Source organism: Aspergillus flavus, chromosome 4 (genome assembly GCF_009017415.1).
Source record: "Aspergillus flavus chromosome 4, complete sequence".
In the NCBI taxonomy this organism is placed as follows: Eukaryota; Fungi; Ascomycota; class Eurotiomycetes; order Eurotiales; family Aspergillaceae; genus Aspergillus; species Aspergillus flavus.
In genome coordinates, this window is record NC_092405.1 from 1,773,388 (window position 1) to 1,799,250 (window position 25,863).

Genomic DNA, 25,863 nt, shown 5'->3' on the forward strand with positions numbered 1-25,863 from the left:
GGTGCATATAGGCTGAAAGCCAAGAGTATTTGAGCCAATGGTTCCGACTTGGGGTAATGATTTGCGGGCCGATCCTTTGAGTACCAACTCGGGCATCCATCATCCATCAAGAGCCATTATACAAGGCTTTTTCCTCAGGCGCCTTTTCTCTTCTATATCATCGTCGGATCTATTTGGTTATTTAGCTTGTGGCAAATTGGTGGAAGTTCAGGATTCACTCACTGGCTGTGGAAAAGACATGATTGCATCAACGCATTTGTGTCTGCCTAACCACTAGCCAAAGGATGAAAGTCCCTTGTCGTTATGCGATTCTTGTATCCGCGCCAGGAAGATTTGCCACATTCCAGCGCTCATTCAGCCTGATCATTATACCTCGTCCCAAATCAAATCCTGGAGTTGAACTCAAATAATGGGTGCGTTTCACCATTTTCAGGATCGCGGCAAAGGATCCCGAATTGCACCGTATCTCCGCATCGTATCCAACCATAAGTAGGTATGCTAAGCGCCTAGATCTGGAGATATGAGGATGTTTCGATTAACCGTTTTCCTCCACCATCGATGCTAATCGAGAGTCACTATGATGGTGGCTCCAAGAATCCTGGAGCAGCCAGTACAATAATGTACAGCCCTAGGAGAATATAATGGTGGGCACAGCCTGCTAGCTCAACGTATCTGGACTGACACCGATGGTTGGGGCTGAGCGTTGGCTGTATAACTTGACATGGTTTAGGCAACATGATTATTGCCGTATTGCACTTTCTCTTTTCTTCATTTCCTCTTTCTCTTTTTCTTTGGTGATCTTTTTATGAACGAAAAAGTATCATGTGAAATCCACAGGAGGATGGTAATCGAGAGAGTAAAATATTATCAGGAACTACCCATCACTAGCGACTCTCACCGCGCACTTTGTGCTTCGCTGCGGATGCCAATGTACTGTGAGAAATGTAGCTGTTCTAGCGGTCAACTAGTTACCCACATGAACATGGGTAAATCCCTGCCAACCTTTCGAGATATGTTTCTGCCTGCGAAGTCTAGACCCTGTACCTCCAATAGGTCGTGACATGCACAAAGTCGACCAATTCGAAATAGGAAACCCGACCAGATCCATGGAGAACCGCCGATTCTCGGAACGGATCAGATAAGATACCCGGTCCCCTTCGGAGACTCCACGGAGGTCCCATCAGTTGACACGGAGTAAACACGAATTTCCCGTCACCCGGACATAAGTACAAAGACATATTCGGACAAGCTAAGCGAAAGAATACGATGGTCTTACATTTATCGAGCGGATGTTTCATCAATCCGAGCCCCGAGAGTTATCACCGACTCTTAAAAGCCAGGATTCGTCCTCTCTGACACCAAAAGTTGGCATGCAAACACGGATCTTAACATAACTCGGAATGACGCCAATAGTCCTGTCACCATGTTAGCCAAACTGCTACTCATCTCTAAGCTCTTTGGACCAATCTTTGGTCAAATATACGCCATACTTGGAGAGGCGGTTTCCACCCGCTTACACCGACTCACCTACCGCGCTGTCGAGCATCCGCGCAATGTTGTCGTTATTGGTGCTTCTTTCGCTGGATACCACGCGGCTAAATGCCTTGCTAGTTCGCTTCCAACTGGATACCGGGCTGTGGTTATCGAGAAGAATACCCATTTTCAGTTGACTTGGGTTTTGCCGCGGTTTAGCGTGGTGAATGGCCACGAACATAAGGCTTTCATTCCTTATGGCCCTTACCTTGATCATGTTCCCAAAGGTTCTTATCAATGGGTTCGTGATAGTGTTGAGCGAATTGTACCCGGTGAGAATGGACATACGGGGAAGGTAGAGCTCGCCTCTGGTAAGGATATTGAATTCGACTACTTGGTGCTTGCGACTGGGGCATCTGGAGCACTTCCATCGCGAGTACCAGCCGGGAGCAAACAGGAAGGCATAGACCAGCTACTCGCTGAGCAGGAAAAGCTCCGAGCTGCGACGAATGTGGTCATTGTTGGTGGTGGAGCTGCGGGAATTGAGCTCGTGGCAGATGCTAAATCGCGATATCCTGAAAAAAGTGTCACGTTAGTCCATTCCCGGAAGACACTGCTGGGTCGGTTTGGTCCTAGGCTGGGAGAAAAGGCATTGCAAGCACTTGAAGAGCTAGGAGTGAGGACTATAATGGGCGAAAGGGTACTTAGCGACAATGCAGAGGGCAGGAATGTCACGTTGAGCTCAGGTGAAACTCTCGCGTGCGATTACTTGGTACGATTCTTGCAACTTTGTGTTTGAATTCTGCTAATTCTCCAGGTGAAATGTGTTGGCCAAAGTCCCAACTCGAAGTTAATACAGGCGCTGTCACCCGAATCGATCTCTGAGACAGGCCATGTTAAAGTTCGCCCCACCCTTCAGTTATCGGACACATCGTTCAAGAATATTTATGCTGCCGGGGATATCGTAGATATGGACAATATCAAGAATGGGAGAGCAGCAGTGGAACAGGCTCAGGCTGTCGCACAGAATATCGTGCGATCCATCAAGTCGCAGAATCAGCTCGAGTACCGTCCGCAGTGGTGGGAGGGAATGACGAAGCTACACGTAGGACTAGTAAGTGGCTTGTCTGTTGGCTCTTCATATACTGCATAGCTGACACCACACAGGGTAAAGCCTTGGTTTGGATGGGCGATGGCTCGGCCGAAATAATCATGTCCATGAAGTGCCGAGCGGAGGAGTTGGACAGCGCAAAGGTGTGGAAGTTCTTCGGAGTGAAGCCATACATGGATGAGGGATATGAACTGAAAAGGGATTAGAGTATACAGCCATACCTGCGGTGCACATCCTCTGCAGGTGAGCATGTAAGAGCTTTCGCTTGACTTTGTTTGGAAAAGGACTGTTTTGTTTGATTTGCAGCCCGTGGGCAATGTTAGTGAATAATGTTGATGTATGAGGCGTGGGCAGAAACCCAATATTACAGCACCGGCCAACTTTCAAAGCACACGTACACAATAATCTGTTGCTCTATATATACAATCGGGAAGATGTGAAATCGGTCTATCTATCACTACCCACTCGTTAACAATCTTCCACCATCCACATTAAAGAAGAATTTGTCGACACGCGGCTTGTCCAATGCATCACACGAGCATTCTATGCACGCCCCAAAATTGTAGACCTACTTGTCGGTAATCTTGGGCCTCGTTTACACTGTAACGTCTTGGCATAAAGGGAATGCTGATCTTGGGGGAGGCAAATGTGACCTGTCCCGACCAATTGGTCACATATCCATTAATCATATCTCGCTTATTCCAGATATGCATGCATGCAAAAATACGGGGAAACGTTTTCCAGTTACTTTCAAAGCAATGCATGTGGAAATTCAGCTGTAAACATTGCCCCTGGCCAATCCCCGGTCCCACCCCTTGCATACTTCGCGTGTCTGCCACCAAAACAGAGAACGTTTTAAGAATGAACTCTCACCTGCACGTTCTAATTGAAGTAACCCCTGTCTCACTGAATATGCAGTCTTGATGATTATAGGATTGTATTGACAATGTTTGGAAATAAATTTGATGTGAACGGCAAGGTCTTACATCCTCCATTTCTGTCATCCGTATATGCTAACATCCACCAGTTAGTAGTAGTAGCGGGGGGATCGAGGGGGTTAGGCAAGGCGCTCGCACTAGAGCTAGCATCAAAGGGTACGATCCTATTATTACCGTCCAAAAGAAGTCCCTCCACATCGTGCATCGTTCTCTACAGTGGACTCGTATCAAGCTTACAAGAACCAGGCGCTAATCTGCTCATCCTCGCCCGAACGGAAGCTACATTACAAGATACGCAGCTTGAAGTCGAAGCTGCATGTGTATCGTCAAAGCAAATTGTGGATACACGGGTTGTTGATTTGACCAAACCTGATGAAGTACACCCCCACCATACATAACGTGTTTATTATTTCTTTCTAATTAAGCAGATAACTAGAGCCTTACGACACTACCACCCCCCTGACATCCTTGTTTGCACAGCTGGAGGCACTCCCACCCAGGTCGGCTTTCTCGCCGATATCCCCCCGGAAAATCTCACCTCGTGCATGGAGTCAAACTACTACACCACAATATTCGCCGTCCAATGTTGCCTGAGATTATGGCTCGTTGCCCCGCAGACACCCTCACCCAGACATATCATCCTCACATCATCGACCGCCGCTTTCCTCGGGCTACCAGGTTATATAGCCTACACACCCACCAAAGTAGCTATCCGCGCGTTGGCTGATACCCTTCGCCAAGAACTCCTTCTTTACGGAAAAGATGCATTTAGAGTCCATTGCTGTTTCCCAGGGACATTCCTATCCGAGTCGTTTTCCCAGGGTCAGGAGCACAAACCCGGGCTTACGAAAGTTCTCGAGGGAACTAGTATGTCTAAGGAGGATCTGGAGCAGAAGATACCCGGTGCCAGAGAGGTGGCGAGGAAAATTGTCTGGGGCTTGGAGAAGGGGAAGACGTACATCGCGGTTGACTTTCAGACGGAGCTTCTGCTGAATAATATGCGTGGGCCGAGTCCACGGTTCTGGGCAGTGTGTGATTTCTTCCTGGGATTGTTGGCGTCTTTCGTGTGGTGGATAGTCCGAATTGATTTTGATAGGAAGACTACAAGGTATGGGGCGACGAGGAATGCAAGGGATAGTCGGGTTTAATCTTGCGTCTGCGGTGCTCAACATGAAATTTGAGCCATGTGGATTACTGTATACTGACATGTACTAATGCCGTCAGGTCAAACGTCCTAATCTAATTTCTAATGATAATAGCGTCCAATATTGTGAGACAGTGCTCGCATTCCGATTATCCGTTACTTCCTCCTTTGAATCTTCGCTGGTTGCATCCATGGTGGGTCCTGTGGTACAGAGCGCATTTATAATCAACTTAGCTCATGATTATCCTAAGTGTTACTTGAAGTACAGCAATCATTACGTGAGAAATCCATATTTACAGTTATCGAACTATAAATTTTGAGATGGTACAAGGACCAACCAATGGCTGTAGAGCTCCGGAGAGCGCTGGCCAATGGAAAGCCGTAAAAGGGGTATCGGCCTCGGCACCGGATCCGAGCATTTGTCAGCCGTGATTTTCTGGCATCCAAAGAGATTCCATGCAATTCATTCACCATATCGAAAATCTATAAATCGCTATGGGCTTACCCACGATGGCCATTATCCAGCAGGGCAAACCATTCCCGTTCTCCCCTCATAATCATAAACCAAGATAGTCACAATGGGATCCATCTCTTCCACATCCCCCTCCGTGGTCAAAGCTGACAGCACCCCCTACTTCACCCCCGCCAACAATGCAGGTGCCGCTGTCAACCCCGACGACCCTAACACTCCCACCCTCTTCAAACCCTTGCGCATCCGCGATGTGACCCTTAAGAACCGCATTATCGTGTCCCCCATGTGCATGTACTCCGCCGAATCAGACCCCACCTCCCCCTTCGTCGGCGCCCTGACCGACTACCACATCGCACATCTGGGCCAATTCGCACTCAAAGGCGCCGGCTTGGTCTTCGTCGAGGCACAGGCCGTCCAGCCCAATGGACGTATCTCGCCCCACGACGTCGGTCTCTGGCAAGATGGAGCCGACTCAGAACAATTCAAAGGTCTTCAACGCATCGTACAGTTCTCCCATAGCCAAGGTGCCAAGGTGGCCGTTCAGCTGGCCCACGCCGGTCGGAAAGCTAGTGTCTTACCCCCATGGGTAGCAGCGCAAGCCGGGAAACATAGTCTTCGGGCTGATGAGAGCGTCTTCGGATGGCCGAAGGACGTGGTCGGTCCTAGTGGCGGTGAAGAAAATATCTGGGACCCCGCGGAGGGGACATATTGGGCTCCTCGAGAATTGAGCACAGCGGAGATCAAGGAGGTGGTCCAAGCGTTCGCGAAGAGCGCGGAACTGGCGGTCAAGGCTGGTGTCGATGTCATCGAGATCCATGCGGCACATGGATATCTGTTGAATCAGTTCCTGAGCCCCGCGACCAACAAACGCACCGATGAGTACGGTGGTAGCTTTGAGAACCGTGTTCGCATTGTCCGTGAGGTTGCGACTGCTGTCCGTGCTGTCATTCCGAAAGGTATGCCGTTGTTCCTCCGCATCAGTGCGACCGATTGGCTTGAGGGTCAGCCTGTCGCTGCCGAGTCAGGCAGCTGGGATCTAGAGAGCTCTCTTCGTTTAGTCGAGATCTTGCCAGAAGTGGGCATTGACTTGGTCGATGTTAGCTCAGGTGGTGTTCATAAGGACCAGAAGATTAAACTGGGTCCTGGATACCAGGTGGATTTGGCCGGAGAGCTGAGAAAGGCGATCCGGAAAGCTGGCGCATCGACCCTGGTAGGAGGTGTAGGATTGATCACCGAGGCAGAACAGGCGCAGAGCATCGTTCAAGGTGCCGATGAAGCGCATCAGGCTGAGGCCATCGTGACGGCCAAGGCAGATGTTGTTCTCTTAGCGCGTCAGTTCCTGAGAGAACCTGAATGGGTCATTACCACGGCGAAGAAGTTAGGAGTTAAGGTGACGCATCCACATCAGTTCTGGCGAGCACTTTAGATAAATATGGGCATAGAGGATATGTATGTATAGACATGATAGAACTAATGAGTCTTCTGGATTATGATATGCAATTGAGTTTTGAATCGATTAACTTCGGTTAATTCCGGCTCAACCCGGAGGACTCCGGAGTCCGAACTGCACACCTTGCTTTAGTTAGTCTTTAGCATTACTATTAGTATTGAGAGCTTGCAGTCTTACTAGTAATGAACCCCACTATGGGAATTAGTTGATCTTAATGGATTATGATATAATCCTCTACCCCGCGTCCAATTAAATTTACCCCAAAACATCCAACTCACAACACTCACTCTCACCTCTCACCACTACTCAGACCATCACCATACCCATCAGTCACCATGGCCCTTAAACCCGGAGATTCCTTCCCCGAGAACGTCGTCTTCCAGTTTGTACTCCCCAATTAATCCGTCCCAGTTCCCCACTAATTGTTGTCAGGTACGTCCCCTGGACCGAGGAGAAGGGCGACATCACCGCCTGCGGCATCCCCATCCCCTACAACGCCTCCAAAGAATGGGCCGATAAGAAGGTGGTCCTGTTCTCCGTCCCTGGTTAGTGTCTATTACCTCTCTCGCTCATCGATAAATTGAAACTAACTCGACCTTACAATTCTAGGCGCTTTCACCCCCACCTGCTCCGTCAACCACGTTCCCGGATACATCCAGAACCTGCCCCAGCTGAAGGAAAAGGGCGTCCAGGTTGTCGCTGTCGTCGCATCTAATGACCCCTTCGTCATGAGCGCCTGGGGAAAGGCCAATAAGGTGGAAAATAACGATATTGTATGTATTTTTTCGTGGTGGTTCACAAAGACATCGAATTGCAATATACTGATTGCCGCAGCTGTTCCTCTCCGACCCCGACGCCAAGTTCTCGGACAGCATCGGCTGGGCCAACAACGGTCGCACCGGTCGCTATGCCATTGTCATCGATCATGGCAAGGTGACCTATGCTCAGATCGAGACCGAGAGGGGTGTGGTTAAGGTGCGTTGACTTCCTGTCCTGTTTGCAATTGCTGGTGCTAACTGATTGGGTAGGTCTCGGGTGCCGAGGCTGTCTTGGCTCACCTGTGATTATTCTCGGAACCTCGTTTTCCGAAGTGATGATTATCTAGAGTGAAGCAACTTTCTGCTTAGCTAGCGTTTTCTTATAATTAAAATTCGCTCTCGATATGCTGGGCCTAGTACTACAGGTTAGTACCAGGCAGGAAAGAGGCGTTATCGAGCGATGACTTATGTCTAATGGAAGATTATCCGGTCACCTGTTATATTCTGTAGTCCTCTGTCGATAAGAGCTAACCAGATAAAATACCATATCCAAAGAACGTACCGTCTCGGTGATAACTACCAATACCATATGTCTGACGGGTCAAGGGGTACAACTCGGCCCGAAATTAGCAATACACTAGAGGACATCGGGCATTATGAATAAGTGAGAACACCTGCTCAATTCATTGGCCTTTATAAGTGGAGGGAGGCGCCACAGACCTTATGAACTCAACCTTAAGACACATTCAAAACAAAACCGCGGAGTAATTCCGGGGGGAAGTGACATGCCGCAACCTTAGAAGTGAAACAAGTTTAGATTAGAGGTCGGCTTTGCCCTGTTGACATGAATTGACAAATACTTGGTGCATTAAGGAAGGGTTAAATGACAAGCGAAGGATCCCTTCACTTTGGCAATGGCTGCTGGAGATCACATAGGGTTAGCTCCAATGTCCCTATAAAAGCCCGAGACGGCGATTACTGAAAACGTTCGTGAAGACTACGTTGGTCTGGAAGAGCCGTCTCAGTTACTGAGGCTACGTTGCTACACTGCAATACTAGTTATCTGTCTAGTGACTTCGAGCTGCGTGCATTCTTACAGCCAAAGGATCCGTCCTCTCGTTTCACTCGTGTCCCCCGAACATGTAATATGCTGCTTTTGAAAGAACAGTCCCGTATCCGTTGTGGATAGAGATTCGTATTTTGTATCAAATTTCGTAACAAAGATGAAGAAGCGTGGAGTTGAGTGATAGTAATATCCTTTTAGAGCGAAGGACTACGATATTCCATAGCACTAGCCATTGAAATAATGAAACTTAATTTCCCCCTTTACCAACTCTATTCTGGTGGTTGTGAGATGTAATCTTACAAGGCGCATGGTACAGTAAAGAACCTTTATCTCAATTGCCCCGAACCCTATTATGATGAATCATTGCTTCCACACTAACCACACCGTGCCCTAACTCAGTCGATCACTACCTAGGCTTGACTTGATACAGAACTGGGAATAATATAAGTATCTACCCCATCTACGGTTAATTGAACCCCTGAGCGTACTAAGTGTGCACATGCATTATTCGGTGGGGAGCATAGTCTACTGTATGTAAAATTGTATGGGACCAACAGAAATTAACTCTTCATGCCTCAGTGCACACTCTAGTGAGCCAATTTAGTTCCATCCCTTCTACAATAGGAAGTATAAGTATACCATCATGGACCGGTCCCAAAGTCTCTCTTCCCCTGCTCACCATCAACTTCCATCACACAATCTCCTTTACATAAAACCAACCAACCCACAATTTAGTTTGACATAAAAGTCCATCTCCAGTCAACATGACCACCTTCAAGATCCTCATCACCTTTCTTACCATGTTCATTTTCTCCATGCAAACAGTCATGGCCCTCCCCGGCAACACCAATAGCGTCTCTTTTACTCCTGTGCATGCCTCCGAGACTGGAGCTCAGAAGTCTCCCGCTCCAGCTGAAGACGAGCATTTTGTACGTTTAGCATGACCATTTTACCCACGGCGAAAGCCCACTATGTAGAGGACTTTTGGCATCTTACTAACTGTATCCGATACTCAGCAACGCGGAAAGTATTGCCATGGCACTTGCAACAAGCAGAAGAAATGCAATTGTTCGGAGGGAAAAGCCACGTACTCTTGTTCATGCGTGCATCCGGATCTGAGTTGCTCATGTTGGGTGGTCTAGGTGAGTCTGACACTCTTGGGTCTTTCTTTGGGCAGGGTCGCTGATCTGGGGATGAGTTGAAGGTCTGTACGGCATTGAGATAACCGGGTTGATGTGATGAGCAGGCAGAGTTGGGATGGGAGTGTGGATATCGGCGGATGTTGACATTCTTGTCTCTTCTCGTTGCTCCTGCGGTATCGGTAGTTAAAGATGGGTGGTAGCTTAATTTGAATGAGATATTGCTGATTGCTAACTACTTGTTGTGGTATTGTAACCTCCATAAATAGCGGACATTGGCCGAAGATAGTGGTAAGCTGGTATTTAACGTAAACTGACAGCAAAGATGGTATTATATACAAATGGCTCTTTTTCAAAACTAACAAACTGAGAAGTAAACGCATCAGTTTAGCACAGCTAATAGTCTTCGGACGCATCACTCATAGCAATGTCATCGTTAGAGTCATCATCATTGTCCCAATCATCGTAAACATCATCATCGTCATCATCATCATCCGAGTCGCCATCGGCCATCTTGTGGAACATCTCCTGCAGCATGAACCGAAAAGTCTTCTCGAGATGTTCCTCGTTGAGATCGAAAAGGATCTGCAAGGGCTCCCTTGGCGTCCAATTCGCCGGGTCAGCCTCCTCATCTCTGTTGAAGAATTTTTCCGGAAGATGAGTGGCGAAGAAAGCCAAGACCAACGATCCAACTCCCATAACATACTCCGTGGAAAGCGAGATACTCGCCTCATCACGGTCCAATCTAGTCGCTAGACCAGCCACATCGCGCTTCTTGAGAAAGTCGACGAGATCCACCGCGGGGAGGTCGACCTTGTCACCTTCGCTAGCGCAAGCCTTGATCAACTGAAGGGTCTCATCCCAATCAAGCGAGTGGCGTTCACACAGGAGCGCCAGCAAGAGGAAAGTCGGGCACTCGTTGTGATAGTTTTGGCCCACCAAAACCTTGTCGAAAGAAGCTTTTTCCGCTTCAAGACGTCCGTTGAAAGGTGTCCAGAATGCCTTGTGCCAGGGATCAGACACTTGAGACGAAGGATGACTCTTAGCCGCGTTGGCTATATCCTCAGGAAGGTACTTTTCATATCTGTTGAACAACCACATATTCCACAGATTGTCGAGTTCCTCGCCTAGTTTGACTTTGGTCGCGAGATCAAAGGACAGCCTGGCTGGCTCGTTGTTCTCGAGCGATTTTTCATATTCCCTGATGCATGCTTGAGCGGCCTGGCGCTCTTCATTGGTGGGAGAGCCATTAGTCAACGTGTGGCAGGATTCCAGGTAGTCAAAGAGAGCTTCATCTCTATCTTCGGAAATCTTGAAGTGAGGGTTCGCTTTCATGGCGTCCACATAGCAGATCCTTTCCTTGATTTCTTTGGTTGTGGAGGTGGAAATGTCTGTGAATGGGCGCGGAGGCGCCAAGTAGCGTAATGGGTTCATTATGGTGTTTTGTATGATGTACGCTATTTCACGATACAAAAGGAGAGTATGTCAAAGTGTTTTTTATTATGGTGTTGTTGAATTTGTAAACACAACGGTCTGTATAATTAAAAAAAATTTCTGATGGAGGGGTGAAGCTTATCCGTTGGATCCCCACTGTGGGTCTGGCGGAGGTGCCTGAGTGGTTTATTGTCAGTGATCTACATGTTATAGGTATACACATTTTTGGCTCTATTGACATTGACTCGTACAAGATATACCATAAAGGGCTCGAAAACCCATAGCTCACTGAATTTATAAGTACGATACGAGTAAGACCGATACTGTGGTTTTCCACTTTTCTATGAAAGACGACGAGTACGTGAAATAGATGTATAACCAACTTATATATATATATATATATATATATTAGTTTGTACACAACCTAAATGGATAGTGGTAGAATCATTTATCAATACACCGTCTTGACTTGGAGACACTTATTAGTTAAGGTGTCATTGATATCAATGGCCTGTCCATCTTCAGCCCATCCTCTTTGTTGAGACATTCTATCCAAACTTCCGGAAGAAACTCCCATCCCGATATCGCTGTCCAGTTTGTTACCTCGCGATTATTAGCCCAGTTATGACAGAAGGACCCTCCTAAATGGTGGAAGCGGTTATTCGCAGGTATTTTATCGCGTCTTGTGTCTAGGATCCCAGTTGGGTATCGTGTGTAATTTCAATTCGCAAAGCATTAGCAGGGTTTGAGAAATGATCAGGGAATGAACTCACTTCCTTCATTAGACCACCATCTAAAACCGAGAAATTCCCTCACTGCAAGAAGGTCTATTCCTGGGAGATTGCATACAAGTACCATCTACATTACTTCTTCACTTCAGCGCTTGCTACTGCCTTGAACTTTTAAGGAACCGTTGCCTCCAACTGTTTGTGTGCCTTATCCTCCATATTTTTCTTGGCTGCTTTTTGCTTCATCAAGTAAAGCCTCCTTGAACTTACCGCCTAGACCAAAAGCGTGGGATTGATGTGCTGGTTGATCTTTTGCGGGCATTTCGGCCAAATTATGAGCTTGGAAGTTGGATCTGCAGCTAGGTACATCCTTATTATTATTTTGTTAGCTGATAAGACCCCTGAAAGAGGAGCTAACTAATCAACTAGCCCGATTAGCTCAGTCGGTAGAGCGTGGGACTTTTAGGTCATTCTGCCATCCCAATGTCAGGGGTTCGAGCCCCCTATCGGGCGACCTCTTTTTGTTTTCCGATTTTTTTTTTTAATTCAAGCAGTCTTTTCCATAAATATTGTTCGACTTTTGTCTACCTTATCAGTCATGCCTCTCGCCACCAGGGGACCAATCACTTTGCTGTGGTACTGGAACTTCATGTACTCTCCAAGTTCATGCTGCGAAGCGGTGTTGCTGCGGCTTTGAACACCTTTTCTTCATTATTCCATCATTCTCATTTTTTGCGCAGATCGATCTCATGACAGATTCCACTTGCCTATCTATTTACAGAACGCAGTGGCTATATCATTCATTATGCGTATTAATGATGTCTTCCCCTATCGCTTCATCTATATCTCCTTGCAGTTGATTGATATATCTCGTTCGACAGCTGCATTGTTGCTGTTGGGAAAGTCCTTTTCCTCCTACTAGACCCACTTTACAAATGATTTTTTTCTAGGAGCCCGCTTTACAAAGCTGAATCTATCGACACCACGGGCTGGCCCTCTGGTAGCCTTTTACACTGTGACATCACTATCCAATGCCCGGTTAGCTTAGTTGGAAGAGCGTGAGACTTTTAGACTATCTGTATAGAAGTCTGCTATCTCAAGGTCGCGGGTTCGAGCCCCGCATTGGGCGTTCTCTTTTTGTTCCTGCAGCATAGAATCATATTAGAGGTCTAGATAATGGCAGCAGTCCCCAACTTTGCTATAACAGAGCTAGGGTTGTGGAAAGTGTCCCGAGTCACGCCGTTGATCGTACTTTGCTAGTATAGCGGGTGGATGACTCTCCGGTCTACCTGGCCTAATGACTGTACGGAGTAGTTCTCTACTAGATAAAGACCCCCCTGGAATTTTTATGCTAGAAAGATTGCTACATATCCCATCTTTTCTGAGGGCCCCCAGAGAGAGCCGCAGATTTTCGACAAGAACAGAATTTCAATAGAGGAAGCCATAAGAAGACCACCTTCTCAGCTACGATTGCCATTACCTTCGAAACTGTCTTGGGAAGGACTTCTAAGACGGGAGTAAGGGCGTAGCGTGAGGGGAGAAACGGGAGATGATAGACGTTCTCCTGCATGACTGGGTAAAGCAACGAAAATCTTCATGTGCTTGTCGTCAGGATATGTATGATGATATATTAAAGTGTATATAGTGATCCACAGTGTAGAGAAAGCATGCTAATAGTCATGATCACGATTACTATAGCAAGAACTTCTGGCCCCAGTCAGAGCAGAAATTTCACGAGCAAGAAGTTTTCTAGAATGGAATGATACAGCGGTATACGAGCCGCCGCCTAACAATCCCCACGAAAGACAGACTAGTGGCAATTTAGCAATGGCAGAAAGAATGGCAGCCTTTATTAATAGCGAATATATTGGAAACAACTACTCCAGAGCTTACCATGGCAAGTCATTATCTACCCAGAAAGCTGTCCTCGAAGAAGAGACAGGTATTTGCTAAAAGATGGACGACAGATCAAGACACCATCTTGGAGCTGGGCCTCTATAGACGGTGAGATCCAGATGCCATTGATGTCAGTAGCACTCTATTCAACAGAGTCAATTGACGGCATGGTGGATTTTACTTTGGATCTTGTGAATAACGCAAATCCCTACGGACAAGTGGTATCTGCAAGTTTGATACTTCAAGCCTGTTGTGCAGAAGCATAGTGGACTGGTGATGTTCCTGTGGGTAGAGACCCTAAAGTTCTTATGATGATTACCACTGTCCATGGGAAGGCGGGTCCCGCGGGTAGCGGTCTGATGGATACCTGAACGTCCGCGGAGCTAGAAGGAATCATTCAGTCAGAATCTTGAACAAGACCATTCCCTGAGAGTTGCATGGGGCGAATGTCCCATTAATTTGCCCCGATGTGGAACTCCACGGTGCTCAATAGGGTAAGGTATGGACTATGTGGTAGCCTAGTTCAATAGTGAGACCCATCATAGCCGCTAGTCGGAAATTCAATGAAACATTCCCACAGTTCATAAGGCTGAATCCTGCCAACGTCAGGGCTCAGAAGCGCAGGAATTTTGTGGTTGCCTAATGGGGCCGAAACAGAATCCTCACAAACGTAACTATAAACGAAGTAATAGCCACCTGGCTGACGCCGAAAATGTACTCTACGCGGTGCCTAACCGTTCATCTTGACGCATATTCTCCTTGAACTTCCACCTACGATATGAAATTGAATGCCATCCTGCTAGGGGCAGCTCTGGCCAGTGCCGCCCCCAGTCTTGACCTACGCGCTTTGCCGAATGCTCCTGATGAATACGCTCCTGCGAATGTATCTTGCCCTGCTGTGAAACCTACGGTTCGCAGTGCATCCAAGCTATCCCAAAATGAAACGGACTGGCTCGAGTCGCGCCGAAAGGAAGTTGTGTCGCCCCTGAAGAATTTCCTCGGCCGTCTGAACTTGACCAACTTCGATGCATCAGCTTATATCGACCGAGTGTCTACGAACACATCCAATCTACCCAACGTGGGAATTGCCGTGTCCGGTGGTGGATATCGCGCCATGCTAAACGGTGCTGGGGCCCTCAAAGCCTTTGACAGTCGAACCACTAATTCGACTGCTTCGGGTCAACTGGGAGGCCTCTTGCAGTCCGCCACCTACCTTTCAGCACTAAGTGGAGGTGGATGGCTGGTAGGATCTGTTTTTATCAACAACTTCACCACTATCAATGATCTCCAGACGACTGAGAATACATGGGACCTAAGAAACAACATTTTAGAGGGTCCGGACGTGAAGCACTTCCAGATTTTCAAAACCATCGACTACTGGACTGAATTAGTAGACACAGTAAAAACTAAGAAAGAGGCGGGATTTAACACATCACTTACCGATTATTGGGGCCGTGCACTCTCCTACCAGTTTATCAATGCCAGCGACGGGGGTCCTGACTACACCTGGTCATCGATTGCCTTGATGGATAATTTCCAACGAGGTCAAACCCCTCTGCCCATCCTGGTCGCAGACGGACGAAACCCCGGCGAGTTAGTCGTTGGTAGCAATTCTACCGTGTACGAGTTCAATCCCTGGGAGTTTGGTACCTTTGATCCTGCTATCTATAGCTTCGCGCCTTTAGAATATCTGGGTTCCGACTTCAAAGGTGGCAAGATATCCGATAACGGGTCATGTGTTCGGGGCTTCGACAATGCTGGCTATATCATGGGTACCTCATCTTCTCTGTTCAACCAAGGGTTATTACGATTGAATGGGACAAAGATTCCCAAGATCTTCAAATCGGCCATCGAAAGTATTCTCGAAGATCTAGGCCAGGACAACGACGATATTGCGAACTACCCTAACCCATTCTATGAATATACCGGTGCTACGCCAAATATCGCTAATCGGTCCCACTTGAGTGTCGTAGACGGAGGCGAAGACGGCCAAAACATCCCATTACACCCTTTGATCCAGCCAGAGCGCCACGTCGACGTCATCTTCGCCGTGGATTCTACAGCCAATATCCACAACTGGCCTTCTGGCAAGTCCTTAGTGCGCACCTATGAAAGGAGCCTGAGCTCGACTGTCAGCAATGGAACCGTGTTCCCTGCGGTCCCCGATCCTAATACCTTCATCAATCTAGGGCTGAACAAACGTCCGACCTTTTTCGGGTGCGATAGCAAGAACTTGACTAAGCCTGCCCCGCTGATTGTCTATCTTCCAAACGCTCCTTATACATACCTTTCTAATACGTCCACCTTCGATCTCTCTTACAGCTACGAGGACCGTGATGACATGATCACGAACGGTTATAATGTCGTCACCCGTGGAAATGGTACGGAGGATGCCAACTGGCCGTCGTGTGTGGGATGTGCCATTCTTTCTCGTTCCGCTGAACGGACTAGTACTACTCTGCCTGAAGTCTGCTCTAAGTGCTTCAAGGATTACTGCTGGGATGGAACGATAAACAGTACGGAGCCGGAGAACTACGAGCCGCAGATCATGATTAAGACTAGTCTGGCTCCTAGGGAACTGCCTGGTTCGGTCGCTGCCATATTTTCCTTTGCTTTGGCGTTGGCGATGATGTTTTAGACATTATTGTTAGTTTGTGTTGTAGACACACGAGCTATATTTTTTGATATTGGCATATAGAATCAACATTTCAATTATGGTCGCAAAGGACATTTATAGACATTCAAGAGAGGATTTACATGTACTCAAACGAAAGTTATTGATTATTGAAGCTATACGGACTGAGGGATTACGAATAACAATACTAATAACAAAGTATTCCAGCCTTGGCATAATTGCCGATTAGCGCTAAATAGACGTGGCTGTCGTCGATAACTTCAACGTTTCTGGGCGCCAAAGAAAAGCCAGATATGTGGGTAAAAGATCAATGCACACGCTTTAACACTGTCCCTTAGTTGCCATGCGTATCCAAGGGCGAAATCAGAAAACTCAAATATGATTGGCCGGATTGAAGTCAGCTGACCAAACTCACCCGAACTCAACCGAGACTCCATTTAGTGAAGAGAAGATGTCCAAGAGTCGTTAATCTACGAGAACTGTTATTCTAATTTTGAAATCTGATGGTTCAAGAGCAGGAGTCTGTGCTTTCTCGTTGAAATAGCGCTCGTCGCGCCGGAACCATGCGATCGCAAATGCGACAGACTCAGAGGGTCCCTCGGTCATGTATACAATGCACGCGTAGGAAGGTGAAATGCTCAAAGAGAATACCTTGTGACAAATGCATTGAGCGTGGGGAGTCTGCTGCATGTATGCGCGAGGTTGTTAAGGTTGCTGGGAAAGTCACAGTGTGAGCTCCCCTTGACTCCTCGTCAACATATATCTTGAACCGAGCTAACCTCTCGCAATAGTGCAGTGGACGAAGATGTCTCAGACAATAGTGCTACTGGCACCGCGTCGAGGCTTCTAGAAGAGAATATGAGCCTCAAAATGCGAATAAGACAGCTTGAATCAGTTCTCTCCCGACCGGAAATGCTAAAAGTGGAAGCAAATATTCCCCGACGCACAGCAGCCGTAGAGGACTTTCAATCTTCGGAGAGTATCTTAAGCGAGTTTCAGCGTTTACCGTTCCAGCTGTCAGTTGAGCCAGGCCAATGCCATGCCGATAGCACTCGCCCGTGGGATGACCATGTAATGCTTTGTCTACCTGCCCGCCACTGGAGCGAAGTAATCGTCAAGTTCTCTTTAAGAGAGCTAGGATGGGTTCATTGTGCATTAGATGCATCGGTGTTCATACGAGAGCATGATGAATTTTGGGATAGTCTTATCGCAAACGAAGGAAATAGTCTCAGGGACCATGCCTGGATCGCGGTATATCTAAGCGTCTTAGCTGTAAGTCTTTGTGCCACCTTTAGCTTCAGCAATCTGACTTCCTTCCAGGTTGGCGTATACTTTATTAGTGAAGAGAAAATAGAAAACCTCCAGTTGGTTTATGAAAGCTTCTCTGCTCGAGATCCTTCTGTGCGGTCTTCGTTGGGCAGGGGATCTATAGAGTTGTCCCTTAATTGGCGAGCAGCTGCATTGAAAGAGTTGAACTATGCCAACTACACAGGCAAGCCAAGCTTGCGAACCGTCCAGGCCCTGGCAATTCTGAACGTTATTCATAAGAACCTCGGTGAATCAGACCAGGAATATATTCTTCATGGTACGGCGGTGAATGTTGCTCGACTCATTGGGCTCGATCGTCTTGGGCATGATCGTGGAACAGTGAGCACACACATGGAAAGCTTAGAGTCGAACTCAAGTCAGCAGAATGTTCTTCGAAGGCTGTGGTGGACACTTGTGGTTTGTGACTGGTAAGCCTGCATAACTGGCCTGCGACGTTAAGGAATGCTAACACTACATAGGATAGCTGTGTGGTCACGGCCGATCACGATCCACCCGGAGTCTTTCACAACAGTATTGGAAGTAAAGGAAGGACAAAGTACTTTTATTGATGGAGCTTATCCCTCGGCCTCGGCCCATAGCTTCGATGAAGCGACAAACCGTCCATCTGCCTTCGAGTATCATAGAGCAATAGCTCAACTGGCGATCACTATACAGACCCACGTCGGATCCATCAAAAGTTGGGATATAAAAGTGCTACAGGATACTCTTGGAGAATTAGATCGCATATCATTATCCTTCCCACCCCACCTCGCATTATTAGGCCAGGAGGCCAGCATGGACGTAGCAGGCCATGAACCGAACTGGATCACAGTGCAACGCTACTTACTCCACAACTGCCTAGACAGCTGGCGAATCCATCTCTGCGTTGCAATCTTACCTCACATCCTCGAAAATCCCAACGAAGAGGGAGAGGACGTCCTCCAGCACGGGATATTAGCCGCAAAGCGTCTGCTCCAGCGAAGGCAACACGCACCATGTCCTCATTTCCACAAGTTCTGGGCAGTGACGGCCTCCATCATAACCGCAGGGATCTATACTATTATAGACCTGATATGTCTACGAAAGTATCGATCGCCCGCCGAATTAAGCGAACGAAGGGAGCTAGTTAGACTAAGCATCAGTCTACTCGAGCAGTCCTTCACAGAGACGCGACACGGTGCATTACTCGTCCTTCGACGGTTGTCCCATCTATACGATATCATAGACCCATCACGAGAAATTAATCGACTTGTACTGTCGAAGATAGTGAGGTTGACAGCGTCGCCTCGGTTGTGGACTTCCTTCCCAGATACCGATGCGACCTTAGGATATTTGTTTCCCGAGCCGAATTTTAATAATCCGGGGAACGCGTCTTCATCATCATCGCCGAGCAGTAGCCACTGTGTGGATAGTAGAGTAGCTGGAGAATCTGCAGCAATCTCGGAGTTTCCTGTTGAATGGGACTTCTTTACAACGGCCATTGGAAGGGGTGAAATTCTACCTCATTTCGGCGATTTGTCTTCCTCGTTGGAACTTATTGATATGTCGATGCCATGGCTTGATTCGGCACCTCTTGAGGAATATTAGAGAACCTTAAAGAGCCCAATGGTCTTGTACATCATATGCGCTACCTAAATATGTCCTTATGAACTATTTATGTCATCTGACGATGGAAAATCTAAAATATTAAAAAGGAGGGTGCAAATTATACTCATCTCTCTACTTCTAGTATTAATAGTGAACGCTAAACAAAGAACTTAACATGAGTGAATGTAAGGCTTAGAATGACCAAATGCGTAATCATAATATCTTGATTAATAAAAATCTTCTGTATTGACCCTAATAGAGAGAAGTAACTATCTGAGCTAGCTAACTGCGGCAAAGCTATAGGGAAGCATATTGTGGATGTACTAAATTTCCGCAGTCTTCTTGTCAACAGCGTACTTCATCGTAAGGGAGCGAATCTTGGAGCCGAAGAAGAAAACAATGAAACCAAAAGCCGAGATAACTCCCATAATAATAGCACAGATATCAAATGCCTGCTTATAACCCAAGTTTCCAACGAATTTAGTGACGCCAAAAGAAATCCCGAAAGAGATCAAGCCACGGCTGGTACAGATGAGCACCAGAATGGGGCCTGCTCGCTCTCCATAACTATCAAGCGAATACGTGTATCCAATGAGGATGATGCCGATGAAGCCGAAGTAAATCCCATTAAAGCCGACTGTGATAGCCCATGGCGACCAGTGGTAGGGGTCGGAACCGGCATGGCCAAAGATGACACATGAGATGAGTGATACGGCGACAGGGAGTAATATGGGAATCAGGCGAAACTCGGGCTCGGCTATGCCGTTGCGTCGTCTTGCTATCCATTCGTGGAGCTTGTCTCCACCGTATCCCATGACAGGGACGAGGATCATTGAGACGACGATTTGGCCTCCTTGGACGAGGCCTAAAGCTGTGGCGGGATAGCTGTATGGTGGGGCAGTAAGGATGGATCCGAACACAGTGACCATGATCACATAGATCCCGAGCACGACACTGTTCATCAAGGCGATCCACAGGATGTTGGGAAACAAGACACACTGCAGCATGTGCTTCCAGCACTCTATCGCTACCGACCACTTTGCGGGACCGTGGAAGATCTTCAGGCTGTGTCGCCATGTACGCGGTTGATACCGTGTGAAGTCCAATTCGACTCTGCGCTTTGTAGTGGCACGAACAATGGCTAGGTCTTCGCCTTCATGCTGAATATGGACCTGACCACTAAACGCGTCGGTGGGTCGCTCATACAAAGATTCTGGCACCAGGACAAAGGATACCAGGAACAGTACGCCGCTTATGATAGCGAATATGCCGTACCACCATCTCCACCCTAGGCTCTGAACAAGGTAGGCTGTAGCAATAGTCAAGGCTGCGCTGCCGATAGATTGGATGGCACTGAACCATGCTAGCCTACTGCTGCGCTCGTGAACAAAATGAATTTCCTACAGCAGTGGGTCAGTCTCTGCTCTGTTATATTGTGTCTGAAATTGGAGGTGGTACCTGAATAATGAGGGGACACAATGCCTCCGACTGACCAGCAGCCAAAGATAACACATCACGTCCAGCAATGTGCGAATCCAGGCTACCACTGGCAGCACACCAAATTGATCCGACTGTCAGTATCAGAGCAGAGGTTAAGAATACTGGACGACGTCCTATAGCCTCAGCGAGTGGCACAGCGATTACGTTTCCGAGTCCCATAAACAACGTGGGATATGTCATCAGATCGTTGGTTCTGGGGTTGCCGTCGTAATAGGCCGAGATGGTAGTTGTGATAGGGCCCATACCAGAGGTCATGAGGACACTCAGTACGGCGACTAGACAACATTTTGTGCGGTTAATATTTCTCTTTTCTCACAGCCAGTCATCGTAAAATACGACGAGGAGGGAGGAGGGGGGGGGGGGGGGGGGGGGGGGGGGAGAAATAAAAGTAGAAGAATCAAAAAACTTACAACCCCCTAAAGTGCTGCTTACAACCCACTTCTGCCATTGAGGTAGGTTGAGAGGATCTCATTATCGTCAGCAGCGATGGTTGGAAAACAGTTGGATGGACACCTTACCTCTAGGATCAGGGGAAGGAGTTGGAATTAGGACAATTTCTCCATCCTCGACTAGCTTCACCGTTCCTGTTGGGACATTCTGTGCCGAGTCTTTTGTAACAGCAAATTCATGATGCGCGGCGTCGGCTTCCTTCGCCATTTTTAACGTGTGATGTCGGGGTACTCTGTCTCTGTAACCCCTGAAAAAGACGTCGGGCGATTGCACCGTTAATATAGAATTGGAAAATGTCCCATGAGAAATCCCCTCCCGCGTATTGGAAGATACATTTTAACCGGCCCTCTATAGCGCCGTTCTCCGTGCACGGGGACCCCGTGGGGAAACCCATGTACCGGTCGGTAGCCGATCGCGGAGAGACCAACCAGCAAGCCTCAATCAAGGTTGCCAGAAACTACCGGGATAGCGAATGTGGAGCCGAGGCAGGTCCGTGGCCGGTCCATTGAGGTTGACAGCAACCTTAGCAACACTCTAGACTCACCCGAGCTCGACCGAGTTTTGCCCCTCCGAACCGGCTAGACCTACGTTAGCCTATCAGGGCTACATGCTTCATACCTTAAAACTGTTAGTCTTTCTGTTTAGCACTTGACATGGCTCTAGCTAGATGACGGTAAAGTGGCCGTCCGAAGGTAATAAATTGAAGGTCTTGTGACCAGCAACTGTGTTGCTTTTGCCCACTAGTAATCTTCAGGAATCGTTCATCATAGTGTCGCGCTAAAACCTCCAATTATTCTTATCTTTTCTTTCTTTCTTATTTTCTCTTCCCTTGAACGAGAATTTTACAATTATGTTGTGCTGAGCATAAGCTGTTTGCGTACTAAGATCTATTGGTGGGGAGGTGTTGAAGGCATGACTTTAGTGCCATATGGTTATTTTAGTCGAGTGTAGTTAAGATCTGTTGTACCCTGTGCTTTTTGATAGAACGGTATAACGAAGGTCATAATAAAGAACAGAGCTAAATTGAATACGTAACATTGGAATATACAGTCTGCGAAAAATAACACAAATTCCCTATTTGATATCATGTAAGACGTCCAACACTTTCAACACTTCCGGCTCAATAGGGAACAACACCAGCTAGCTGCAACAACCTCTCAGTCTTCACTGGCTTGGTAAGAGGCTCATCCCTTTCCAGCGGGTCTGGCACTTCCTCTCCATCCACCTTGATTGTTGCTTTGCCATGGGTGTAAAGATTGGTATGTGGCCAATGGGTCGTAGTCTCATAATTCTCAAATAGCTCCTTCTTTGCGGCTCGGTCTTCCTCAGTCATCCAGGCCGCGGGTGTGTAGGTTGCGTAGACAATTGTGCGAATAAGATCGGAGTCTCCAAACTGCGCCCAGTGCATCTCACGCGAGTCCCACAAAATCAAGTCACCCGGTTCGGCGCAGACTTTGATCAACTCACAGCCGTGCTCGCGGTACCAGTCCAGATCTTTGTCGGAGAATGGGTGGAAGTCCTTGTGCTTAGCAGTTCGCCATGGCATGGGGCCCGTCACTGGGTTCTCTTCGAAGAACTTGTCGAAGAGAGCGGCGGACCCCTTCATGACGACGAGGCCACCATCATTCGGTCCAGATTCGGATAGGTTCACAATGCCTTGAACACAAGCCAAACCCTTGCGCTCTGGAGCCTGGTCACAGTGAGGCCAGGGCTTGGAATCATACTCCCCAACGATGGATTGAGGGAGTGTGATATTGACGGTATCGAAGGAGACAACTAGTTCATCGGTTCCCCAGAGCTTGGCAAATGGCTCAATAACTCCTGGTTCGCTGAAAACAACATGTCAGTCATAATGGTATTTGGTTTGACTCTTTTAAGCAAGCTTACGTTCTGACATCCCACATGTACTTCTCGTGTGCCGCAGCAAAGTGAAGATACATTCCACCTTTGAAGCTTTGGGGCAGGTTTTCTTTCTTCCACGTGCTTCTGTCATTGCGGTCGAATCCGATATTGAATGACTCCAGCCAGGTGAGTGCCTCGCTCTGGTACTCACGGGCGCGCTCCTTGCTCAGAACGCCCTTGATGACTGTGTACCCATTCTTGAAGAAATCATCACGAAAGTCACCGTAATGGGTTTCTTGCTTTGTGCTTTGATGAGACTTCAGAGGGTTGGGAATGCTCGTAGGCTCGGGTACATCAATGCGAGAAGGCGCCATATTTTCGTGTTATTGTCGTGGAAGTGAATATGGTATTGCGTAAATAGAAAGTAATAATGAGAAATAGTTGAAGCAAATTGATTGTTGAAGTCAGACTCTGAGGATGTGGACCGGACATGCGGACTTTAAACCTGTGATGATTCTCGCTCGGCTATAAAGTGATCCTTCGATATCCGAAATCTTTGTCAACGAAAAACTACCACGGCCGAACTCTTCCTGAACTCAAGAAGAGTGTATCTTGTGACTTTGCTAGTGCTTCCTGTCCATGTCGGCAGTGATTTGGTATTTACCGATTGTTCTCTATAGCTGAGCCAATCTCGGCCGAGCTCGACCGAGCTCGCCCGAAGACCCTTTTTAGCCTCAAAATTTCCCCATACCGGGAATTATGCAGGCAATATCGCTGCCGAAACTCCGCATGATACCCCACAAGATTGATGACTTAAAGATGGAGAGGAGGACGTTGGTTAAGAAACGACAGGAGCCAGCACCTATCACACAGAATCTCTCCAAGAATGCCGTCGCCAGTTCCTGTTGCCACTCGGCCAATTGACAAGCCCTCCGTGGGCCGAAATAATTACCAACCCTTCGGTTTTCGCGAGGAGGTTCTTCCTGCAGGTTGGAGTCAGAACGGCTCCAGGCCATTGCCATGCGACATTCATGCATCTCATGACGTGGGTGTCAAAGTTCGTGATGGCAGCACTTTATACTGCGACATCTACCGTCCTGCCAACACTACGAAACCCGTGCCCGCCATCTTAGCCTGGAGTCCATTCGGCAAGAAGTTCAATGGTATATCGATGCTCAAATTTTTACCATGGGGCCTCGGAATACCTAACGGGGTGCTCAGTGGTTTGGAGAAATTCGAGGGACCGGACCCTGCTGATTTCGTTCCTCGTGGGTTCGCGATCATCAACGTCGATGCTCGTGGATCTGGTGACTCTGATGGCACTGTGGGTATAATGGGTACACAGGAGGCTGAGGATGGATACGATGTAATTGAAGCCGTGGCCAAGATGCCGTGGTGCAATGGGAATATCGGCTTGGCTGGTAACTCTCACTTGGCCATTGTTCAGTGGTTCATTGCCGCATTGCAGCCACCCTCTCTGAAGGCAATTGCTCCCTGGGAGGCTTGTGGTGATTTGTACCGTGAACAATTTGTCCGAGGCGGCGTGTTTGACGCCGGCCTGTTCGACTTCATTATCGACACCAATATTCAGGGACACGGTGGGGTGGAGGACTTTCACGAAATGTATCGGCGATACCCCAAAGCCGACTCGTTATACTGGAAAGACAAACGACCGGACATCCACAAGATTAAGATTCCAACCTATATCACTGCCTCGTACACAAGCTTTGTACATACCATGGGCTCACTGCGGGGCTGGTTGCAGGTGCAATCTCCACACAAGTGGCTTCGCCTGTGCCCATGGCAGGAATGGTACGACATCTGGAATTGCAAGGACTCTGCCGATGACCTTGCAAGGTTCTTCGATCGCTACCTTAATGGTGCCGACAATGACTGGGAGAAGACGCCAAAGGTCCGGACAACCATTTTACGTTTTAACCAAGAACCACTGTACAATATCGCCGAAGAGGATTATCCCATCCCACGCACCGAGTACCGGAAAATGTATTTCCACCCTGGTGGGCGTCTAAGCGTCGATGTACCGGAAACGAAAACCTCAATCTCTTATAACTCAGAAAAATACCTAGACTGCGCCAGCTTCACGCACACCTTTGACACGCGGACACGGTTAGCAGGTGTTCCAAAAGCAGTCGTGTACATGTCATGCCCCGACTTCCATGATATGGACGTGTACGTGTTGTTGCGAAAGCTGGATGCCAATGGCAAAGCTCTGCTGAACCTCAACATTCCCTGGTCGTCCATTGCACACCACGGGGTCAGTCAAGATAACATCGACGACATACCTCCTCGGAATAAGAACAATCTGATGTTCCATGTTGGATCATTGGGCATTCTTCGTGCGTCGCGCCGAGCCATTGACAGTTCGCGGTCCTTGCTCGAAAATTACCCATTCCATCCGCATGATCGTGACGAGTATATTACACCCGGTGATATAGTAAAGTTGGAGATCGGCATATGGGCTATGGGAGTAGAGTACGAGGCCGGCGAAAGTTTGCAGGTGCAAGTACATGGGAATAGTCCGCTTTTGCGCGGTGAATTCAAGGAAGATAATGAGTTCCAAGAGCTTGCATCGCATGGGACTCACAATCTTCACATTGGCCCTGACTATCCTTCGTGTATCATTCTACCTTTTGTCTGAGCAGGGAATAGAGAAACATAATTGATGATGGAGAAGAGCGTTTTCCCTTCGTTTTCCTTCTGATAAATTACGAATAAATCACTGAATTATCAATCAAGCTTTTCTTCACGGACATATACATTTCCATATGCCTTTTACCTGATAATCAAAAATTTCAGTACCTTTATCCATAGACTTGTAAGTCTTACAAGTATATAAGTTCTTGTATTATACTGCTAGATCCAACTCAAGTGTAAAAGCGTATGTAAGATTCAATGTGGCTTATACCTTATA

General features: G+C 47.7%; 11 protein-coding genes and 2 non-coding genes across 13 annotated transcripts; 10 read left to right on the top strand and 3 right to left on the bottom strand.

The window, feature by feature from the left end:
- Nucleotides 1-1,423: 1,423 nt before the first annotated feature.
- Nucleotides 1,424-2,790, top strand: F9C07_3810 (putative mercuric reductase; the record flags this gene model as incomplete). The annotated part of the gene is made up of 3 exons (XM_041291866.1): nt 1,424-2,245; nt 2,291-2,587; nt 2,641-2,790. The coding sequence occupies 3 exons, from the start codon at nt 1,424-1,426 to the stop codon at nt 2,788-2,790; spliced, it is 1,269 nt and encodes a 422-aa protein (XP_041146090.1).
- Nucleotides 2,791-3,160: 370 nt separating this feature from the next.
- Nucleotides 3,161-4,957, top strand: F9C07_1526619 (uncharacterized protein). Its single transcript, XM_071508179.1, has 4 exons — nt 3,161-3,563; nt 3,612-3,678; nt 3,769-3,899; nt 3,951-4,957. Exons 1-4 carry the CDS (start codon nt 3,531-3,533, stop codon nt 4,668-4,670), a joined length of 951 nt encoding a protein of 316 aa, XP_071366400.1. The 5' UTR covers nt 3,161-3,530; the 3' UTR covers nt 4,671-4,957.
- Nucleotides 4,958-5,244: 287 nt separating this feature from the next.
- Nucleotides 5,245-6,564, top strand: F9C07_3812 (putative NADH-dependent flavin oxidoreductase; the record flags this gene model as incomplete). The annotated part of the gene is made up of 1 exon (XM_041285813.1): nt 5,245-6,564. The coding sequence occupies one exon, from the start codon at nt 5,245-5,247 to the stop codon at nt 6,562-6,564; it is 1,320 nt and encodes a 439-aa protein (XP_041146091.1).
- Nucleotides 6,565-6,744: 180 nt separating this feature from the next.
- On the top strand, nt 6,745-8,145 carry F9C07_1526744 (alkyl hydroperoxide reductase/peroxiredoxin). Its single transcript, XM_041291851.2, has 5 exons — nt 6,745-6,970; nt 7,021-7,133; nt 7,198-7,361; nt 7,423-7,563; nt 7,617-8,145. Exons 1-5 carry the CDS (start codon nt 6,924-6,926, stop codon nt 7,650-7,652), a joined length of 501 nt encoding a protein of 166 aa, XP_041146092.1. The 5' UTR covers nt 6,745-6,923; the 3' UTR covers nt 7,653-8,145.
- Nucleotides 8,146-9,176: 1,031 nt separating this feature from the next.
- Nucleotides 9,177-9,554, top strand: F9C07_3814 (uncharacterized protein; the record flags this gene model as incomplete). Its single annotated transcript, XM_041285814.2, has 2 exons — nt 9,177-9,341; nt 9,429-9,554. 2 exons carry the CDS (start codon nt 9,177-9,179, stop codon nt 9,552-9,554), a joined length of 291 nt encoding a protein of 96 aa, XP_041146093.2.
- Nucleotides 9,555-9,753: 199 nt separating this feature from the next.
- Nucleotides 9,754-11,147, bottom strand: F9C07_2283372 (uncharacterized protein). Its single transcript, XM_041285818.2, has one exon. It carries the CDS (start codon nt 10,983-10,985, stop codon nt 9,948-9,950), a length of 1,038 nt encoding a protein of 345 aa, XP_041146094.1. The 5' UTR covers nt 10,986-11,147; the 3' UTR covers nt 9,754-9,947.
- A 994-nt stretch (nt 11,148-12,141) lies between these two features.
- Nucleotides 12,142-12,226, top strand: F9C07_t146. The gene has a single exon. It is a non-coding gene; the product is annotated as a tRNA-Lys (tRNA).
- Nucleotides 12,227-12,746: 520 nt separating this feature from the next.
- On the top strand, nt 12,747-12,842 carry F9C07_t147. The gene has a single exon. It is a non-coding gene; the product is annotated as a tRNA-Lys (tRNA).
- Nucleotides 12,843-14,387: 1,545 nt separating this feature from the next.
- F9C07_3816 (putative phospholipase) lies at nt 14,388-16,247 on the top strand (the record flags this gene model as incomplete). The annotated part of the gene is made up of 1 exon (XM_041285815.1): nt 14,388-16,247. One exon carries the CDS (start codon nt 14,388-14,390, stop codon nt 16,245-16,247), a length of 1,860 nt encoding a protein of 619 aa, XP_041146095.1.
- Nucleotides 16,248-16,527: 280 nt separating this feature from the next.
- F9C07_1527124 (uncharacterized protein) lies at nt 16,528-19,346 on the top strand. Its single transcript, XM_041291867.2, has 4 exons — nt 16,528-16,974; nt 17,036-17,516; nt 17,565-17,980; nt 18,032-19,346. Exons 1-4 carry the CDS (start codon nt 16,808-16,810, stop codon nt 19,137-19,139), a joined length of 2,172 nt encoding a protein of 723 aa, XP_041146096.2. The 5' UTR covers nt 16,528-16,807; the 3' UTR covers nt 19,140-19,346.
- A 1-nt stretch (nt 19,347) lies between these two features.
- On the bottom strand, nt 19,348-21,735 carry F9C07_1527109 (MFS transporter). Its single transcript, XM_041291879.2, has 4 exons — nt 21,158-21,735; nt 21,050-21,106; nt 20,598-20,914; nt 19,348-20,539 (listed from the first exon to the last, which is right to left on the bottom strand). The coding sequence occupies exons 1-4, from the start codon at nt 21,294-21,296 to the stop codon at nt 19,463-19,465; spliced, it is 1,590 nt and encodes a 529-aa protein (XP_041146097.1). The 5' UTR covers nt 21,297-21,735; the 3' UTR covers nt 19,348-19,462.
- Nucleotides 21,736-22,209: 474 nt separating this feature from the next.
- On the bottom strand, nt 22,210-23,305 carry F9C07_3819 (uncharacterized protein; the record flags this gene model as incomplete). Its single annotated transcript, XM_041291880.1, has 2 exons — nt 22,210-22,918; nt 22,977-23,305. The coding sequence occupies 2 exons, from the start codon at nt 23,303-23,305 to the stop codon at nt 22,210-22,212; spliced, it is 1,038 nt and encodes a 345-aa protein (XP_041146098.1).
- A 331-nt stretch (nt 23,306-23,636) lies between these two features.
- Nucleotides 23,637-25,728, top strand: F9C07_2283377 (Alpha/Beta hydrolase protein). The gene has a single exon (XM_041285821.2). It carries the CDS (start codon nt 23,818-23,820, stop codon nt 25,588-25,590), a length of 1,773 nt encoding a protein of 590 aa, XP_041146099.1. The 5' UTR covers nt 23,637-23,817; the 3' UTR covers nt 25,591-25,728.
- The last annotated feature ends 135 nt before the right edge of the window (nt 25,729-25,863 follow it).